A 22,386-nucleotide genomic window follows, 5' to 3' on the forward strand; every position below is an offset into this window, starting at 1 on the left:
GGTGTTGTAACAGGTGTGGTGGTGGCAATTGTTGTTGTTGGGACAGTTGTAGATATGCAAGTTTCATTTTCAAATATCACTGTCGCATTCCTGCATATTGCATAGTAGCACATTCCCATATTGTCAGTGGCATTGAAAATAACTTCCTCTTCCTTGTATCTAGTATTGTTGTAATAGCAACCAGGACATTCCTCCACACACAACCCAGTGTCTTCATCAAATATCGGCGTATCTTCTGGGCATACAGGGTAGCAGCCTGTACACATCACAACATTAAATGTAATACATTGTTTGTGTAATTGATAATTATTGTTTTTGAAATATTTATTTATTCTACTGAATATTGCTTGGTTGTCTCTGAATCTCTTTTCACACATAAAATAAGCCAAATTGGATCATTTCTACATTTCAGATTTTAACCATCACATAAAGCTGAGAAAGTGTGAGTTAACCTCTCACCTTCTAGGTTGGGTAAAGGTTTGCTGCAATTTTCTTCTGGATTCAAACAGGTCTTGTAGCAAGGTTTGTGGCAAGGATTGTAGTGCCACTTGCATTCACCTGGGTTGTTGTAGTAATCACAAAAGACAGCTAGGAAGAAACGATTAAAAAAAGGTTATGTTTTAAACAAAGTAGTTGCTGATGTAGGCTATCTCTTAGTGAAAAAGACCTTAAACATAAAGTCAACCTGATACGAATCCTCACATTATATTTACTTTAGGCCTAAAGATTGAAAGAAGTTTAAGGTAACTTGGGAAGTTATTAGGCATCATGTATATAAATCATTGCATCGGGTCCCATAACAGCTTCTTAGCACCAGAAAAGCTGTGAAACCTGAGTTTATTCTTAGGGTTCGAAGGTATATATATTTCACATTGTTGTATACTTACGACAGATTTCTGGAGTTCTCCATGCAACACATACAGAAGCCTCATTACACGCTTGAGCATAAGCTGCGACTGCTGAGCAGAAACATTCACAGTCTCCTCCAGAGTCGCAGGCACATGAGTCTTTCACACAGTTTTCATAATATGGAAGGGGAGCAACCTGTTAAGTCGTAAAACAAATTAGTTACATTTGTTCACACTTAAAAAAAAAACATAAATGATTAACAAGATGTCTGCACCTTATTGTGGCAATGTTTGAACGTATTCCCAGTTATAATGCTGCACATCATTTTTGCCCAGTGATGTCGATTAGGTTTCGCGCCACAAGGGTCAGCATTCGTATCCACATCTGGGCAATTGCTTGACACTTTCCAGCTGTTTGCAAATTCTATAGGATTGCTTACTACCAGATGACCCTGGGTGGTGAAGTCGTTCTGTCCATCTCCATCAAAATCTCCACACAGACCACACACCTCTCCCTGAAAAAGCCATACAAAAGGAGTTAGTGATTTATTTCACATTTTATTCCATAACAAACCCTTTGGGGACAGACATTTTCCAGGCTTTAATATACTTCCATTATTTCCACAACCTATTTACTAAATATGTTTAGTATATTATTGTATTATTATAATAATATTGTTATAATTGTAAAAAAAAAGATTTCAGAAAGTTAATATGGTGTAAACCGCTTATAGTGATCGAGGTTACAGTGATCAACTGCTTATATAGAACAGATAAATGACACTTTGGCACAGGATTTGTGTATAGTAATCAAGTCAATCACTAACTTTTCATTTTGAGCTTTTCATACATTACAACATGTTACATTTATAAAAATACATTTTAGAGTTTTTGTAAACAACACAACACAGTTACATGTAAAGCCATAATATAATTTGAACTACAGTGAACAGATGTTATATACAGTAGGTACTGTATTGCATTTAGGTGCATTTTTATTTAAACAGTCCAGTAAATAAATGTCTACAATAATTAAATAAATAACAATAATTTTGAAAAGCATTTGAAATAGATGTACTGTATTTTGTCAAAGTGGTGTGAAGAAAAAGCAGACAGCTAGACTACAGATTTAAAAAATGTTTTACATCATATCAAAACTTGAATATTTAAGTCATCATATGAACAATTTCCGAGACTTACACTGTGCATTGGTTCCAGGATAATGCGAACAGTTGTTTTTCCATCCCACATCACCGACAGACCAATGGCTGATTCTATCACCACAAACAAGCCAACCCTTCGTATTCTGTACTGAATCTCAGCACCCTGGCCCAGGTTCAACTCTTCATATTTACCCTTCGATAGTTTAACTTCCATTCGCTGTAATGTTAAGGAGATTCTTGTTAGTTTTACAAAATAAATATTTTGTTGGATTGAATCCAATATTTCAGGCTCAGAGAGAATATCAGGTGTTGGTAAGATGTCTTACCCCCAGATAGATTCTGACAGTTTTGGAGCACGTGGTGCCTGTAGTTCCACAAGGTTCATTTTCTGTGATGACCCCAAAGCTGTCCTGCACTGTTTTATTGCCACATTTGTTCTTAAAAGAGGAAGATGTATTGATTCATTAAACATTTGTCCTTTATATTAGACATATACCAATGGTACAATTAAACCTTGGCTTGCACTCAAATTTTCCACAATAGATTAGTACAACACAAACACATTAATTAATTATCAGTAGAGTAGGATTATATAATTCATATTTCACTCATATTTCATATGTCTTTAAGTAAATTAAATGTAGATATCATCCCAAAAAGTATATCAAGTTTAGTCTTCAAGATTAGAAAAAAGTTAGACATTTATACATGACTGACTTTCAACATTTGTTTACCTTCACAGCAACATAGGCACAATCTCCATTAAACCCATATGTTTGCTGATCAAATGTATTGTAGTGGCCACTCCCATAAATAGTGCAAGTTTGTGGGCATTTTTTCTCGCTGCACACCCAGCTTCCACTTTTGCAGGTACTATATCAGAAATGGTAAGATATAATACAATGTTTTAAAATACCACAATTATGTAAATGTTAATAATAATAATAATGTAATATATGATAATGTTTATGCTATAGTATACTTCTGATTTAAAAACGAGGTCATACCAGGTGTTGCACTGCTTGGGAATTTCTGATCCAGGGGCATAGATATGGCCATCGTGCTTACATGTGCACTGATTTCTTTGCACACAGGAATCTTTGCCATCATCGAGAAGGCCAGCTGGACACCGACAGCCAGATTCACACTCAGTGGAGTCCTGAGAAGAAAGAAGGATGACATAGATAGTAAAGGAAAAAAATGAATAATACTTGTTGGGAAAATACTGAATGTACTCTTCTAATATCAGAGTAGCACATGTTAACAAAGGCCCTACGTAGCTGTGTACGTAACCAGATGTATGATTATCTAGAAGAGCGTCAGGACACACTGTTTAACATGATGATTCAGCCTCTATGGAGACGGACATATGACTGTCATGTTTATTGCTTACGCAGGCCTTAGCTAATCTAAAGTAAACATTGAATACTGCTTTGAATTGGTATTCTAACACTCTCTTGTATATAAGCATGTCAAGGACACTATTCAGGGAACTATTTGTACTCTGCAGCTTTGTATATGATGACTACTTCCATTCTTGCAAGGATAATAAATACATGTATCCTGATATTGAAGATCAAGCCGGTGACGAGTGATATATTCTAACAATACGGTTCAAGACTCTAGAAACTCTGTGGAACTAGTGAAACCCAACAGATTGTTTAATATCTTGAATGTAACAAAGCATCCATCATAAAATTAAGGAAATAGACAATAGACTGAGATGTTTTAGACTGAGAGCTTACGCAATCATCGCTGTCCAGATTCAGACACGTTGGAGCACAGTGCAGGCCCAGGTCCCCTGAGCCAGCAGCAGAGCAGTTGAAGAACTGTTTTGGAGAAGGACATGCTGTAACAGAAAAAGATTCAACATACCAGTATCAACAACACAAGAAACAGAATCGATCAAATACTTGTCTTGTGGTAAAAAAATAATAATTAAATATATAACGTACTTGATGAGCGGGCTCTCCAAGAATGGCAATGAAGCATTCCATTGTTACATACACTAGAAAAGACACCAAGGATATGAAATTAAATACAACACAAAGGTACCTGAAAAGTAACAATGTATTAAATTCACTGGTGGAAAGTATATTTATATAAGGACTCTACCAAAGTACACTTTTGATGTTCTTGTGCTGTATTTCAATGTTCAGCTACTTTATACTTCTATTCCACTTTACTTCAGAGGTTAATATTATAATTATCTCACCTACATTAATTTGTAACCTTTAGTTACTTACAAGTTAGCCAAGTTAGCACCAACGCTATCAGCGGCAACACACATATTTATAAACCAACAATTATTATACAAACATATCAAATATATTATTCTAAAATGGGTAATTCTGCCAAATAAGTACTTTTAAGTTTTGTACTTTAAGTATGTTTTGATGCTAATACATGTTCACTTCACTCAGTTTTTGTTCAACCTCTGGTGGGTTAATACTGCAGGCATTACAAGTGTTGTAAGGTTTGTATCTTATGTATCACTTGTATATAGACTCTTATGGCACTACATCTATTCTATTTTATTGTATTTAATTGCACTATTTTAACTGTTTTATTGTTTTGCACTGTTGGAGGAGCCTGGGACCTAAGATGTTCATCAACATAACTACACTGTAGCTATGTACGAATGACAATAAAAGCCTTGAATCTTGAATCTAGGACAGTTCAAATCCAATGTAACCAAATGGCATGCAGCTGACTCACCAGTGCTCATCTTTGATGCTGATGGACTTTCCTGACTTGATGTAGACTTCGTTATGGTAGCAGGGACATTTTGCCTTGGGGATGCAGATGCCGTTTTCATTGAGGTAGAGACCGTCAGGGCAGGAGCAGCCGTCCACAGGCAGGAAGTCAGAAATGCAATTCTGCTGCACGGAGCCGAGGGATCTGCAGGTCAGCTGGCATCTCTGATGCTGGTAAGAGAAGATCTGAGACGCTGGGCAGTTCCTGGAGTATTTATCTGTTTTATGCACAGGATGAGAGGATTACTGTTGCTGATAAGACTTTATTACCATCATTATAATAGTCAATAATAATTATACTGTTAACAAATAATGAATGATTATCTTGTTTCTTAATCATTGGAGATGCATCAAAGTATTTGTTAACCATTTACCAGAATATTATATTAAGTAATTAGTTATAAAAGTTTTACAAAATATTTCAAAAGAAGTAACAACAAATGTTGCTCATCATTAACAAATGCGTCATATAGTAGAATACAATATTATGCAACTATTAACTGTTAAAACATAAATGATGTTGTAATTAGTTAACATAATCATTGTGTCATCACATAATGTCATTGTTTAATCAGTTTCACAGTTTAATTAACAATCAATTTAATATTATTAGTGATTTTGATTGTTACTAAGTGCTACCTAGTTACTTTATAGTTTTTAAATCCTTACCGCACACTTTCTCTCTCCAGTCTTCCAGGAACACTCCCTTAGATGCACAAGCCCGAGCGTAGGAGGAGAAGACGGCACACAGACAATCCTCACTCTTCTCACAGTTGCAGCTAGCATAAGTACATCTCTGGAGAAGACAGAAAGCACTTTTAAAGTATTACATCCCCATCAAAGTGTAATTGAATGAAAGACAAACAGAAAGGTTTTGCAGTACCTTGTAGTACAGCTCAGGATCCACCACTGAACGGCACTGAGCGAAGCTGCTGTCTGGACTCAGCAGCAAGGCGCACCAGTGTTTGGCGTACCACTCTGCAGAAACAATAGCCTTTTATTTTCAAAATTCTGTTTTCCTTAAAGAGACAGCTCATCCCAAAATCAAATGGCACTCGTCATGTGGTGCTTATAGCGGCAAGAAAAAATATTTAAAAAAACCTGCCAAACGTATCACTGTTCAGAAGTAAGCGTGCGTCTACTCACGAGTCACGACTGAGACGCTAAGAAAGTTAGCTAGAAAGATAATATTTCCTATAAAAGACAGTCTGTGGATTATCTTGGGTAATAGAGAACATTTTTGGACATTCGATTTATAAATGTTTTTGGAAATTGGAATTTTAGAAGCAATTTAATAATAATATATTTTTTAATGATTGTATAATTGTATTTTTACTGAGAAAGTAATGGTTTGAAATGCCATGCATTCCATATTTCAACATGTTACAACACTCTTCCAAATACAAATGCCCCAATTATTTTGTTTTCAAACAATAAAATATCAAGCAGTGCTTTTTACCATTTTCCACACTGAGGGAACAAGGGTCTTCAAGTCTCTCCTCTCTGTCTGGACACATGTAGTTAGCCTTCCACGAGTTACTGAAGGTGGGAGCTGTTCCCTCCACGATCCCCTGAGGAGTCTTCATGTCATCAGACAGGACCATGTTGAAGTTCCCACATAAACCTGTAGACAATGAATATTTTATTAGCACTTATACTCAAGTGCAAACAATTGGCTAAAACCAAAAATAGTTACAAGGAAAGTATACTGAGTATTACTGAGAGTATAATGTATATTATTCGGAATGTGGGTAATCTATTTGAATTATGACTAATTTACGTAAGAAAATACATTGTGACTTGAGGGTTACTACTAGTGTGGGGTTCAATTTGAGGTTTCAGTTTTGTTTGTTTAGAGAGAGAAGAATAGTGAATTTAAAGACAAATCCAACTAACCACTTATTACATTAACTGATGTATTTATTTTATGTATATTGTTTAGTTCTTTAGGAGGGATTCAGGGGTGGTGGAAAGACAATCAGCCTATAAATATGTTCTTGTGTTGTTACTGTAATGAATAATACATATTTAATCAAGTGTATTACAAAACATCATCATGTTTGTCCACCTGTCAAGCACTACCTGTCCAACAAGTATCGCAGGTTTTTCATTTATTCATTATTCTAAATGTACAGTATTCTGACATCACTCTGATATCAAGTTAAATGTACAACTTACCACGTGTCTTTGCTCTGTAGCTTTGGTCAAGGCTGACATAGACTTGCATGACGGGCACATGCTGGATCTGAATTTGCAACCCGAAACTTGTCTGGAGCATGATGTGGAAGGATGAGGCGTGGAATATGTTGATGTCACCTGGATAAAGATAAGTACAACATAAGTTAGATTGTTTTCGCTGATGTCCTTGCACACATTTCAATTACAATAACCTTTATACTAATGGTTTCTGACCCACCTGAGTGGTATGGCAGACTGACTGTCTGCATGTTCTGCTTCACTGTGCCATCGGAGGTGAACATTAATACCTGGATATAAACAGAGTTGATCATTGCAGGTATAGGTTTGAATCTATGAATGAGTAAGGTCTTATTTCCTGAGAGACTTTAACTCACATTGTTTCTGTCATTGTTCAGCACGATTTTAAGACCCTTGAGGCAAGTGTCAAACTCTTGATTTGCACATGGCACCAACTGAACCAGGATGGTAAACTTTGGACTTACTTTATCCTGAAATATAAATAGTGACAACAAAATATTAATTTACAAATGGTATTATTGAAATCAGCTCATTATGCATAATGCGTAATTGTACAAAGCTATGGCTAATTCACCTTGCTTTCCACTTTGGCTAGGGTGTAGTAGCAGTCCCCATGGAAGGTATATGTTTTCCCGTCAAAGGTGGTCACATGTGAGCCCTCCTCTACTGCACAGGTAGCAGGAGTCTGAAGGCTCTTACAGGCCCATTTACCCTCAACACATGTACTGAAACAACCCAAAACATTTAACTTAACAATAAAAAACAAGATTAAGCTAGGCAAGATGAAATATTATGTTGATGAAATATTCAAACTTACCATTCCTCTCTGTCCTGTCGGTAAACCTCACCAGAGTTGTAGATTTTGTTGTGTTTGCACTGACACTCAGATTGAGCAATACACCCTCTCATGGAAATATCATCAAACACAGTTCCTGAAGAAGACACACGTAACATTAACTTGTTATAGACTAGGACTAGGGTATCTATAAGGGTAATAAAACATGTGAATGGCACTAACCAGGGGGACAGAAGCAACCGTCGATCTTGTGATCCTCACACAGAGAGCTTGTGTCGAGAAGTGTGCATGTATCCATGCAAGGGGAGCCACTCTCTTCATACACCATGTTGAATGGGCACTGTTTGGCTGTGAGGAAAGGACATGATTTAAATAAACGGATGTAAGTAATAGGGCATCAAGGGTGATATATTTAATTCTTTGATGCTTTGGATGCATGAGATAAAAATCCCCTATAAAAAGAAACACAGTACCTTTTCAAAATAACCCTGCTAGCTGTCAGTAGTGGAGTAAAAATTACAATATTTGCATCCAAAATACAGTTGGGTAGAAGTAGGGTTGGGTACCGAGAACCGGTTCCGGTTCGGAACCGGTTCCAACATTTCGATTCCAACGGTATCATTTAGAAATGTGAATTTCGGTTCCGCTTTTCGATTCCTGAGGAAATGTTTCTCGCCGCTCTCCGTAGCCTACTGCATGACTGCAGCGGGGCGGGAAATGTAGCGTTGTATCTACATTTCCTACAGCGTAACCTGAGACCAGGGCCGGCCTGTCGCACTGGCATTATAAATGTTCGCCTAGGGCGCCAGATCTGTGGAGGCGCTGCGCTGACAGCTCTGGGAGAAAAAATAAATGTTTTGACCGTTGGTGCTCATCCTAATTTTCGGCCTTGATGTAACAACATTCATAATTAAGTAAATGTAACACCCTTTTCATCCCGGTTACACTTTTCATTTGCCCTGTACGATGGGTGCTGCAAGTGATGAAATTGGGGGATGTTGGCTTATCTGGCAACCGCAGCTCACGAGGGTGCACTGGAACCGGCGCTGTTGTTATTAGCATCTGGTGCTAGCTGCTCTTACGGAAGAAGAAGATGTTTCTACAATGATGTGGAGGGAGAGTCCTCTCCAGTCAGACTGAGAGGCTGATAACTTCAGCTCAGTGAGGTAAAGGACTCTCAGTGTTTAGATAGTTCACTTTAGTCTAAGTTATCTCAGTGGGTCTCAAACGTTTTGATCACAATTTATGTAAACACATATTTCCAAGGCACTCTTTTATAATTATTGGGATAAAACAGGTTTGAAATCATTCCAATGTATACTATAGGACAGTAAACCAAACTGGAGAGATAAAAAAATATGCATAAATAAAATAGTAAAATAAGATATGAATGAACAACAAAAATAAAATGCATTACATGTAGGCTATTTGTTATTTAATTATTCAAATGTAAACCGATCTTTTTCATATGGGTGTTTGGAGTTGTACCCCCTAGATCTAGTCTCTAGTAATTCTGCGTGTGCACCAGCATTTTACTTCAAAATGTTCAAACATTTCTTCCCGGTATGCCTGAGAAGGCAGATATGCTTGTTTTTCTCAACAAGAACTGTTTTTAAAAGTTGAACTGTTGTAGCTTCAGGGGTTCTCAGGTTAAAGTTACATAGCAGTGAATATAAACAGACTGATTAATGTGAATATTACTTTAAACTAACCTGTGTAAAAGTTTCTCGAATAAATGTAATTTTTTTGGTGGAAGAAGCATGTATCATTTTTTTACCCTGCCCCTCAAAGAATCGGAATCGAGAACCGTTAAGAACCGGAATCGAAAAGTAGAATCGGAATCGTGGAAATTCAAACGATACCCAACCCTAGGTAGAAGTATAAAGTACCATCAAATGAAAATAATCAAGTAGTACCTCAAATGTGTACTTAAGTGTAGTACTTGAGTAAATGTACTTAGTTACTTTCCATCATTGCATATGAAAAATAAAGATAATACAAAAACTGAAAAGCAAAAGCGATCTTAAAACCTTACCACATAACTGCGGAGTCCTCCAGTTGGGAGGCGTTCCCCCTGCATGGGAACACTGTCTGGAGAACTCAGAGAGTGTGCTGCAGACACAGAAGTCATTTGGACTGTTGGAGCAGCCACACATGTCCTGCACACAGGTTAGGATGTACGGCTCAGGGTCGATCAGTGTGGTGCAGGAGCTCCAAGGCTCTGAACGCAGCATCTGGGCACAGGTGGTTTGCTAAACGGGAGGAAGAGACAAAGTTAGCAAATACGACCTGAGTACAGTGTGGGGAAGTAACAGACTCCATTTAACAAGAACTGTACATAGTATACATTTGAGACTGTTGTACTTCAATCAATATTCTGCTACATTGTACTTCCACTCCACGGGATTCAGAGAGAAATATTGTACTTTCTACTTAACTCTATTCATTTGACCAGTTTAATCACCTTGCAGATTATTTACAGATAAGATATTACCAACATAATGTATCATAGTACAAGATGTGAGCACTTTATATCACCAGATATCACTATTGCTAACACTCACAAACTCCTTGCATGAATCCAGCACAGCCTCCTGAGATTCATCCTCCTCTTCATCCGGATCCTCACAAACTTCATTTGGACGGTGGACTTTCTGTTTGTTGCCGAACTCAATAGGGCTGATTTTGCGACCTGCACATGATTGTTGTTATAATACCAAATGTGAAAGATGCGGTTGATGATTATGGAAATGTGTTAATGCATAAAGTAAATAAGCATAGTATACCATTATGAATGAACTCATCGTGGACAGGAACCCCATTGAAGTCTCCACAAAGACCACAAGTACGGTTTGCATAATCAGTATCCAGTTCCACCTGCAGCATAGCAAGAGGTTATGACACGTTTGGCTTTTTCACAATTTCAAAAAAGGCAAAACACCAGTTAATTGTAATTGCCTCAAAAAATCATAAAGAATTCCTAACCAAATTCATGTATATTACAATTTAAAGTTGCATTATTGTGTGCTGAATAGTTAAACGGTTTAACAGTCAAACATTTTTCTTAAGTTTTTACCATGACTGCATCGTCCCCGTTCCACATGACAGTGATGCCGACTTTAGATTGGAGCTTGATGTTACCAGCATTTTTTTCCACTTGTACTCCTGCATTGAAGTGTGGCAATTTGACACTGGAAAATGAAGATGTTTTTCTTATTACAATGAACTTGTACATAAAAGAGTGGTACAGTTTATTTCCAAGGCTGTTGGATGTTCTACTCACGGGATGTCATTCACAGTGACCATGTCCTTGCTGAGGTAGAACAAAAGGTCGTTGATGGTGACCACCACATGACTGACTGTAGGGTTTCCATCTTTGACCGTCCTCCTCATGTGCACAGAGAACTCCTGGTAGGACTCGTGGCAGTCGGAGGCCAGGTTGTACTCACACGTGCCAGGGAACTGAAACACATCTCCGTCAAACGTCTTGAAGTGCTCCCGGCCCCATGTGCTGCAGATGCTGCTCACATGGTTGCGAACTGAGGAAAATGTTTGAGTGTAGAAAACAGTTCAAGTTACTAAAGGCGGAAAGACTAACTTAAGAGATGATATATGCTTTACAATACTCAGAACAAAAAAGCAGAATAGTCCCTCCACACAGCATCCTTAACAATCTTACCCAGTCTGGCTTGCACGTTGATGACACTTGCAACAGACAAAGCAAGGAAACACAACCACACACTTCTCCCCCTCATCATTGCCATTGGCTTTTGGTCACCGGAGCAGATAATAGTTAGACTGCACTTGACTGGCTTTTATAGTGAGATTGCACTTTTCTTGTGGACGCCTTTTGTCCAAAGTTTTATTGCCAAGACATGGGAAACATATGCTGAATGGACGTCTGACGCATTTCACAAGTCCAATATAATCATTCCTACATCCTCCTTATTGCTCGATTGAACAAATATGCACATTGATTAACAATTCATAGAAGAAATGGGCTGCAATAAAAGGGTTTTGTTGACAGTGTGCTCGTTAAATTATATCAAACTAATTCTCTTAAAAATACACTCTTATTTTTGGATTAAATCGGTAATACATCAGTTACACAGAGTTCGGACACATTTGACTAGAAATCTGCTTTTTTCTGCTTTTTAATCAAGTGATGAGAACTTATCAGCTATCATATCTTGGTATGAGAATGGTGTTATGTTGTGATTATTATTTTATTATCGGATTAAGATCCAACCTCGTAACAACCAGTGACTGCCGGTATATGCTTGAGCAAACAAAACAGTTTGTAGTAAGCAAGGCAAGGCAAGTTTATTTATATAGCACCTTTAAACACAAGGCAATTCAAGGTGCTTTACAAAAATGAAAGACATTCAGACAAAGGCATTTAAAAACAGTCATTAAAAAGAAAAGATAATAAAGGAACATTAAAAGAAAAAATACATGAATATGTATAAACAAGAATAAAAAGTACATGAATAAAAAGTTACAGTGCAGTTTAAGATATGAATAGTTCAATTAAAAGCAGCGACAAAAAGCAGCGACAAAAAGATCAATCAATCAATCAATCAATTGTATTTATATAGCCCTTATATAAGAAAAGTCTTCAGCCTGGATTTAAAAGTAGTAAGAGTTGCAGCGGACCGGCAGGTTTCTGGGAGTTTGTTCCAGATATTTGGAGCATAATAACTGAACGCTGCTTTACCATGTTTAGTTCTGACTCTGGGGACAGAAAGCTGACCAGTCCCTGAAGACCTGAGAGATCTGGATGGTTCATAATTTAGCAGGAGGTCAGAAATGTATTTTGGGCCTAAACCATTCAGTGCTTTATAAACCAGCAGCAGTATTTTGAAATCTATTCTTTGACACACAGGAAGCCAGTGTAAAGACTTCAGAACAGGAGTGATGTGATCCACTTTCTTAGTGTTAGTGAGGACTCGAGCAGCGGCGTTCTGAATCAGCTGCAGCTTTCTAATAGATTCTTTAGTGAGACCTGCAAAGACAGCATTGCAGTAGTCAAGTCTACTGAAGATAAAAGCATGGACACGTTTTTTCAAATTCTGCTGTGACATTAGTCTTTTAATCCTAGATATATTCTTTAGGTGATAGTAGGCTGATTTAGTCATTGTTTTAATGTGACTGTTGAAACTCAGGTCAGAGTCCATGACTACACCTAGATTTCTGGCTTTATCTGTTGTTTTGAACATTGCACACTGAAGCTCAGCGCTAACTTTTATACGTTCTGCCTTGGCTCCAAAAACCATTACCTCAGTTTTGTCTTTGTTTAAAAGCAGGCATAGATTACTGATTAAAAAAAACAGATCCAATGTCATCAGTGCAAAACAAGCTTTTTTCTTTCAATCAGCACAAAGTGTTATCCATTTCGAAGTGTCAAACTGCTAATATTCTTTGTGTATAGTGTCTAGCCCGTATACACAAAGAATATTAGCAGTTTGTATGACCTGCCATTATTGTATGAATTGGTTAAATGTAAGCATGTAGTATAAAACGTCAGAAAACTGGAAAGGTGCTATTTAAAAACAACTCCCATACAGTTTTCTTTCTGTCCATCTTTAAGCTAAGCTGTTAAGGAACTTCTGCTCAAAAAGTGTGGTTCAAATGCTTTAGTCAAGTTTTCAACTGTATTTAAAGTACTTCAAGAATTAGCTTGAGGAACTCTTTTGTTCCTCAGTCTGTAAGATCAGTTTGGGTTATAAGTAGGTCTCAGTATACCTGGGATAAATGCTTTAAGTAAAAGTAAGCTATGAAATAACCTGCAGTTTATTAACCACTCTTCATAGTGTCTGTTGTGATGTATGTTTGTAGTAATGGTTTTTTTGGTTAAATGTTGTATTTGTATTTGCGATAGAACACAGGACCCTAGTGGGACATTAGGATTCAGACTCTGAGTCTTTACATCAATGATGATTGGTGCTCAAAAGTCAGTGGCAAAGTGAAAGACAGAGAATCAGCACTTTTGAAACAGGGCTGAAACAGAGGGGATTATGGGATGCTACAATGCATGATCTGTTTGGTATTTCGAGCCAAACACTTCAGAGACATGTTTTGTACAGTATATATCCGAGAACGATAATATATTGATGAAAAACAGTACAATAGGGGACCTTTAAAGATGCCAGACAGAATATCTGCTTAGAAATGTCTTTGTTTTTGCTGGTATTTATATAATGAAACCATTTCCCTCTGCCAAGGAAGTCATGTTTCCCATTTGCTTGGTTTAGTTGTCAACATGATTATAGACAAGACTACTTGGACTGATTTTCATAAAACTTGGCGGTAAGGTGTAAGACGGAGTTGAGCAAAATCACACAGGGAGGATACACACTTATTTTTCTCTTTCATTAACATTTTGAGATATAGTCCTGGCGGAAGTATGCACCCTGGAAGTTCCTTCTAGTTAAATGTTTGTTTAAATATGGTTACTCAGTATGCTTCATTATCTATATTGCATCTGGTGCGTGAACAGACAGGATCTGCAAACTGCATTGAACAACATCCTTGATTACTGTCACCCTCTACCTGCACTGTCACATTAAGGCACAGAAAACATGGCATGACATGGGCTAACTTTCCCACTCTCTGGCAAACATTGTGACAAGGAGTTTGTCTTGTGACTACAGTCATTATTGGATCAAACAGGTTGAACACTCCTTAAGAGACAATATTATTACAAGTTAAACAAACTATTATTTACACACCAAATGAACATGTAATGATACGTGTAATGATAAGTGATAAACAAATGTTTGAACTGATATTTCTCAATTATTAAATAATAGCTGGTGGATACATCTGACTAAAGTTCAGCCTTACTGCATTGGTTTTATCTGTGTGGTTATATCTTGGAAACAAACACATCGTCATTTAGTATTACCTCACATAGCCGTAGAAGCTCCTCCATGTGCAAACAGGGCTTTGGGCTACTCTCACAGGGGACAGCTGCATGATGAGAAAGGTGTATAGTTATTCCTGTCTGACAGCTTATACATATTGACAGATATAGGATGTTGATTTAGGGAGGACTGTACTTTGCCAAATTTCCTCACAACTGTTTGATTTCATAGCTGGCCTATTCCAGATGTTTTCATCCGTGTTGACACATACTTTAATGGCTCATTACATGAAACACAAGTTGCCATTTGCCATAAAAAAATAATAATGTATGCATACATGGACATTTGAGCATGGTTAATATTTTGTGTATAAAACACACCCCAGGCCTATGCTGTCTCCAATCATTTGGAGAGTAAATATGTGTATAGAAAGTAAAGTTCTATGTTACGTAAAGTATGCAAATATAACAATTTGTATGCTGTAAAAACACACAATGGAAACAATTTCTACTTCGTCTGGCTGAAAACACTACCACTGTCTAATTAGTAATGCAATCATGAGCAGCCAGTGCTAAAGTAAGTATTACATCTGCAACTATGAATACTTGTTGTGGTAATTATTGAATCATCAGTCATTTGGTCTGCTTTAAAAGTCACTGTAAATGTTTGACATCAGTGCCTTACTTTTTTTTTTGCACATTAGTTTCTGAGTATGGCTAATTACTTGACTCCAATTATTCCAGTTTTTGTAATCATTATATATATATATATATATATATATATATATATGTATAGTTAATTAGGCAATGGTTTCTGCTGTTATTTAGTTTATTTCAAATTTCAGGAACAAGTGGAATCAGTTTTTACCTATGCAAACTTCTGGGTGAGAGTTAGTCTAGCTTAATACATTTGCATGATAGTCTTGAATTCTTTTTAGGAGAAGTGTCTTATTGTGAGCAACCAATTTTTGCATATTTTAACTTGATTTCTAAAAGATATTCCTAAAATGTGCAAAAACAAGCACAAACGCGCTAAAAGTGCGAACAAAGGCTACACAAAATATGTTCAGTGTCTGAAAGTTGCATATTCTCTTAAAGGTGGGGTAGGTAAGTTTGAGAAACCGGTGTCAGTACCAGATGTGTTCGGGCCATAGATATATATAAACTAGTGCTGTCAAAATTATCGCGTTAACGGCGGTAATTAATTTTTTGAATTAATTGCGTTAAAATATTTAACGCATTTAACGCATGTGCAGAATGGCCCGCCCCATACGTGCCACCAGTGGCAGCGCCAGGGTATGGCTGGGGTAGGCTACACCCATACCAAGAAATGGCTTAGCCCCACCATGAAAAATGATGTTAAAGTAAGCAAAATAAAGTCTGCCAACTCGCGCGGAGTAAATTGCACAGACAGCAGTTAGTAAGATTGATTTCAGTAGCCACGGTTTTGAAAACTTTTGTCACGTATAGTGATCGTCTTCTCAATAGAACATCTTTGATAACGGCGTGGTGTTGTTGCAGGAAGTCCCGACGCAGAATACTTTTGCTGTCGTACAGGGCAGAGCCATATAATAGTAATAATATGGCTCTGGTACAGGGGTGCACCTAACTGGTACGCAGGTTATGTGCGTAATCTGAAATGCGTACCGTCACTTGTGTCACAAAGCGCATTTGCGTACCGACGTATTTGTGAAGCTTTTCCAGAAGGCGGTTAGATCACCGGACGACAGAGTCGGTCTCCGTGTGCACAGACAGGGCTGCTGTTAACGTCGGTCTGTACAACGGACTTGTGCCAAAACTACGCCAACCGGCTGCGGAGGGAGACTCCCCCCCTCACTGGAGAACTGCGCTAAAACAGCTGATCACAACGTTCACACTCTGTGGTCACGAAGTACTCCACTAGCGCCCCCCCCCCCTCTGTCGACTTTCCTGAAGTACTCCCCCGTTGATAGAAATCAACACGTAATGAATTAAGACCCCACGGTTTGATGATTGATAGGTGTGTGGGTTGTCTTTCATTTTGACATGCAGAAAAATGTTATAATAAACATAGATACTGTATGTTAAATGGATATATCCGCCTTCTTTCATTTATCTTTCCATTCCCACAACAATATACATAAATAAATGGCATATTTTGGACATAGTTCGAATGGTGATTAATCATGATTAATTAATTTTTAAGCTGTGATTAATCTGATTAAAAATTGTAATCGTTTGACAGCCCTAATATAAACACTAGATGGCTCATGGGATTTTCCAGCGTAGCTGACCGGCCGCCATCTTGCCACAGTCAACAGTTACTCTGATTTGCGTTATGGTAGCTGTTGTAAGGTGAGTGATCTGCACAAACATACTCTTAACTCGCTGAAATCTTGACTGATTTACAAACGGTTTGGTTTATTATAAATGGGTTAGGGTTAAGCTGATACAGGATGCTTGGACATGTTGAAATTGCAGATTTTCTTTGTGTATGTAGTTATATTTATTAGCTGGCTAATAACAAGAGGCTGTAAGTGAGACCTAGTATTACAAAGTTGACCCAGCAACTGTACACCAGTGGGAGAGGCAGAACTGCTCTTTCTTTTCAACATAACTTAAGTTACACATGATTTCTTCCAAGTGGTTTGGCTTGTTAAAAACATCTTGCATTATGATACAGGAATTTTATGGCTTTGTGTTTACAGAAGTACCTGACTATGCCGGACTTTTGTGCAGCCTCCGGATGTTTAATGGCGAATCGCTACCACTCGGAGCATATATCGCCACCTACTATGTATTTATTAAATCTTCATGTTCCATGAGACGCAGCACTATGTTCCCCACATATGTTTATGTTTGCTCAGTCTAATAACATGGTTGTGAAAGAATACCAAAGCTGAGGCTGGACGATGATTGATTGTTGGTGTGCCATGTGTCACCGTGTGTCTTATTGGTTTTGTGTTATACTGTATTTTATTGTGTGCAGCTGGTCCTTATCTCCAAGACACATTTAAAACAAATAACCTTGAACCTTGAAGCCCCATCTCTCCCCACCTGCTCCTGCTTCCTACATCCCCTCCACACCACACCAAGTTGTTCTTCTTAATAATAATAATAATAATACATTTATGTTGGGGGGCCGCCTTTCATAACACCCAAGGACACCTTACAGGGGCATAGGGGCAATATAGGGAACAATTTAAACTTTGTGATATATCAGCCAGGGTGAGACAAGACAAACCACAAATGGAGAAGGACACAAAAGGACACATGGTACAGTTTATATTATTCTTGGTCTTTTTTCAATAACATATTTCAAAGGTTCTGGATTTGTTTACAAATCTAGAAACTAAATACAAAACTAGGATGATATGAAGATCTCATGTCAAAAATAATTGTGATAAATTAGACAGAACTGGCCTGTTTGTGAGCACATTTTATGTTGGTTTGGTTCTTCTGATAAAGGTGTGAATATTTAAATAATATACCAACATATGCTATTGTCATTAGTTGTGTCCCTGTTCTTCAAACTAAGGCATTGCTAAATTAACAACTCTTGGCTTACAGAGTGGTAACATGAGACCGATTTTTATATATAAAATATAAATTTATTTTAATTTTATAATTTATTTATAATTTATTTTAAATATTAACAATATAATAAAATAAATGGAAATATATACACCCGAAAATATTTAATATAAATACCTTGTGTGTGTGTGTATAGCTATTGCTTTATCTGATTAATGTTATTTTCATATGAAAGTCCATGATTATCAGTATGCAGTATCATAACTACATCTTTGATGTTTATGAAAAACCAAACCGTTTGAAAATTGAGCAAGCTATGGTTATTTAAATAGTAAACCATAATGTTATGAATGAGAGAACTGCCTGTGACAAGATGGCGGCCAAGTGGCAACGTCGGTCTCCATTGGCCAGCAGCGCGGGTGAGTCATCTAGTGTTTATAATATATCTATGCCTACAATGTCGTTTTTAAACTATTTTGTATCTCATTAATGCATTGTTTTTATGAATCTGTTATTCCATTATGTTTATTTATTGTGTTCCTCTCTGTTGTCTTACTATTATGTGTTAATGAACATGTAAAGCACTTTCAATTGCCTCTGCGTCTGAAATTAGCTATATAAATAAACGTATCTTACCTTAGCTTACCTTCTACATTTACTTAAGTACAAGATCTGAGTACTTCTCCCATCTCTGTCCAACAGTGACTTTTTCATATAGTCTGTATCTTGACAGGTGTAACACAGGTGATATGATTAGGCCAATGGCCAGCACCCATTCGATTTTTGACCTACCCTAAATTACTTTGACACTCGAGTGACTTCCTGTTAGCCAGAGCACCAAATTATTTGCTAACAGCAAAGTGAAAGATGGATCGTTGTTTAGTCCTTAAACGTCCACGTGTGGACACTCAATCAAAACCACCTGAAAGTGAGAGGGATTCTGCACATAATAGCCTAGCGTCGTGAGTAGCCTACAAGTAGCTTCTCTGGTCTCTGTGTTTCATTCAAGCTCTGGTGTGTGTGTGTGTGTGTGTGTGTGTGTGTGTGTGTGTGTGTGTGTGTGTGTGTGTGTGTGTGGCACGAGCCATTTTGTGTGCGTGCGTGCGTGCGCGAGCGAGAGAGCTTGCCTCGCTCACCGGTGGGTATCTACCGGAGATCGTTGTGGTTAGCCACAAGCTAACTCCTCCTAATAAGGAGCTTTTTCAACAACAAGGTGGAGGGAGAACTCTCTCCTGTCAGACGGAGAGTCTCAGATAACCTCAGCTCAGGTGAAGTAAAGGGCTCTCAGTGTTTAGATAGTTAACTTTAGTCTAGTTATCTCAGTGGGTCTCAAACGGTTTGTTTTAAAAGGGTGTGTGATTTAAAAAATATCTAGAAACGTCATATATGTAGGCATGATACCGGACACATGATTCGGCGTATTTTAATATTCATAGTAGGCTTAACAGCAATAGAATATTCTGGTATTTGATAGCCTATGTTATGTATGATAGGTATTTTGCAAAAGACACACGATATATAATATATACACACACACACATAAAAAAACACTAATGGTCTATATATGATAGAGAAGCATATTGTGTAGGCCTATACTCAGCTATTTTAATAAGTTGAAAAATGAAGAAACAATAATACATTATACATAGACAGAAGTTATATATCAGTAAAAATGAATATCTATGTCATAAAAAATGAAAATGTACTTCTACATCTATATAAAAAAATGTAAATGTTCAAGTTAAACACAAGAACATTACACCACCCCGCCCAAACCATATTTACACAAAGTTGCTCATGACACCCGAATGCCCCGTGCATGCGGCTCCTCCAAAGCATGACTGAGAACCTCTTTCTCATATCTTTGTCTTTGGGAAACCATCAAAATAAAAACGGGAGATTTGAGAGTCAACACAAAAACATTTTAAGAAGGAGGTCAAGCTTATTTTCTTCCTTCTTCTTCCTAGATAGATTAGATTAGATTTTAGATTTAGATTAGGACCCTTTGTGTTTCAGGTGACAAAGACTTCGTCAGGTAATATGCAATGGGAGCCTTCCAATGTCCGTGTAGGCCAACCACCATGAACACAAGAGCCTCAGTAGCAGCATCGGTCTCATTGTTTCCATCACCCATGTCTACAAAAGCAGACATTGACTGGTTATGTGGATTATATTGCACATGTTTTCTGATGGCCATGTCATCCAACATGAGTGAAACACATCCATATTTAGCCTGGTCGTCCTGGCATCTTCTCTCCAGCATATCCAGCATCATCTTGTTCAGGCCAGGCTTTCCATCCACCGAACACAGCCACCTGTAAAAAAATTGAGAAGTAGCTATTTAACGTACTTGCAACCGTAATTTCCAAAAATGAAATTGAACAACATTAAGACTACCTTTTTGTTGTAGTCTCTCTGAGGTATTTGTATGCCTTTGGACCATGTAGATGGAGTGTGAGGGCAAGCTCTCTGTGGTCCTTGGAGTACTCATGGCCCTGCTTTGCCTTCAAGTCTATTTGAAGATCTGAAATTGTATGAGAAAAAATTAATAAGTCCCCTTCATATAATAACAAAGGAGTTTAATAAAGAGTGTAAGAGTAAGATGTACATGAATTTCAAAGTGCTAATTTAATTTTACCTGAGTAGAAATTAAGCCTCTTTGAGTTCTTCATTAATGAGGTTCTTTTCCCTCAAATCCCCCAAAAGAGTCCTCACTGTGGTCTCTGCCCTCTTTTCTCTAGCCATGGCATTCTTCCTCTCTCGCTCGAGACTCTCCACTCTTGCTAAAGCTTCATTGAGTCTGGCCTTAAGAGCAGTAGGCGAGACATCGCTATGATCCTAGAAAGAGGGATGAACATGGTTTGAGTGATGTTTCACTTCACACACACACATCACTTTGACACAACTAGAGTATGGCCCACATTATTTCTTATAGTCATCACCTGTCAAAGCCACTGCCAGCATCATGCGTGTGTGTGTCAGGGTTTCCGTTAGCCGGTAATTACCGGTTTTTAGCTGGTAAAATTTATAAAAAACCGGTAAATTCAAAACCTGACGGTCAAAATGTCTGGTAATAATTAGGGAGGCTCCGATCGATCGGCCGCCGGTCATTATCGGCCGATATTCACTCTTAATAGTTTGATCGGTGCTCTCTATAAAGGCCGATCAGGAGAGCTGGATCTGATCGATATGGACATAAACGCGAGTGAAGTATAACCGGACGCGAGAGAGAGATCAGATCAGCTGCTGAGTCTGACCGAGACACGCAGCTCTGCATGATCCCCTGAAGCCCCGCCCTCTGTTTAGCGGGCTGCAGGAGCTGCTTAAGAAACTGACTGCTGTCAGGAGAGAGAGAGAGGGAGAGAGAGGGAGGGAGAGGGAGGGGGGAGGGAGAGGGAGGGGGGAGGGAGAGGGAGGGAGAGGGGAAAAGAGAGGCTCCGTTTCTCCCGTGTTATTATTCAAAGTTGATGTAAACTTCTGAATAATGTACGTTATCTACTACAAGTAGTTTGTTTGAATGTAATAATTATGTTGTTTGTGGAATCATTTATTGAAAAATGTATCTGAATTTGTTTCGATCTGTTACGATTATAAACTGAAGCAATATCAAAATGAGCCCCGTGAACTGAGTTTTAAACATCAGCATATCTGCTCATAGTCCGGTAATTACCTGCTAACGGAAACTCTGCTACACAACTATTATTATTATTATTGAAATATGACCGGTAAGTTTCAAATTTGTCCGGTAAAATAAAATCTGCCCGGACATTTGACCGTCGAGAAAAAATCCTAGCGGAAACCCTGGTGTGTGTGTGCGCGTGTGTGTGAGTGTGCCAGGAATGCATGTTCAACATGTCTTCAATTGTGTGTGTATGTGTTTATTTGTGAGTGTGTTTAATATGAGTGGCAGCAAACAAGAGAGATTTTACTTTGTCTAGGACCATTATGAATGATGTTGAAAATAGAAATACTCACATCATTAGGCTGAGGTTGTGAGTGTGAGTGTGAAGCTTCTGGGTCGTCCTGAGGGGCCACAGACAGGCTCTCTTCAGCTTTTCTGGAAGGAGACGTAGTCCTGCCCTTTTCTGACACACACACACACACACACACACACACACACACACACGTTATTGATAATAGAATATTTACATTTATGAATGCTAATAGCCTTATGATGATACACCTACTCTTTGGAGGTGAACCGGGAAGCTGAAGATGGAGGGAATCA

General features: G+C 38.0%; 1 protein-coding gene across 1 annotated transcript in view; it reads right to left on the reverse strand.

Annotated features, from left to right (window-relative positions):
* The window catches only part of LOC117448492 (mucin-2-like), a gene marked incomplete at its 3' end in the record, with an annotated part of 37,067 nt that extends 25,532 nt beyond the window's left edge, over positions 1-11,535 (reverse strand). Inside the window, 26 exon segments of the mRNA XM_071203410.1 lie at positions 1-256; positions 460-588; positions 888-1,044; positions 1,124-1,363; positions 2,049-2,228; positions 2,338-2,448; positions 2,746-2,884; positions 3,019-3,170; positions 3,757-3,860; positions 3,967-4,019; positions 4,730-4,985; positions 5,437-5,563; positions 5,651-5,745; positions 6,227-6,391; positions 6,946-7,083; positions 7,184-7,253; positions 7,341-7,454; positions 7,559-7,709; positions 7,802-7,916; positions 8,003-8,128; positions 9,816-10,032; positions 10,345-10,472; positions 10,567-10,657; positions 10,857-10,971; positions 11,064-11,319; positions 11,460-11,535. The exon segment at positions 1-256 is cut by the window's left edge and continues 2 nt beyond it. Coding sequence (XP_071059511.1) covers positions 1-256; positions 460-588; positions 888-1,044; positions 1,124-1,363; positions 2,049-2,228; positions 2,338-2,448; positions 2,746-2,884; positions 3,019-3,170; positions 3,757-3,860; positions 3,967-4,019; positions 4,730-4,985; positions 5,437-5,563; positions 5,651-5,745; positions 6,227-6,391; positions 6,946-7,083; positions 7,184-7,253; positions 7,341-7,454; positions 7,559-7,709; positions 7,802-7,916; positions 8,003-8,128; positions 9,816-10,032; positions 10,345-10,472; positions 10,567-10,657; positions 10,857-10,971; positions 11,064-11,319; positions 11,460-11,535 — 3,761 coding nt within the window.
* Between the last annotated feature and the right edge of the window lie 10,851 nt (positions 11,536-22,386).

Source organism: Pseudochaenichthys georgianus, chromosome 6 (assembly GCF_902827115.2).
Source record: "Pseudochaenichthys georgianus chromosome 6, fPseGeo1.2, whole genome shotgun sequence".
NCBI classification, from domain to species: Eukaryota; Metazoa; Chordata; class Actinopteri; order Perciformes; family Channichthyidae; genus Pseudochaenichthys; species Pseudochaenichthys georgianus.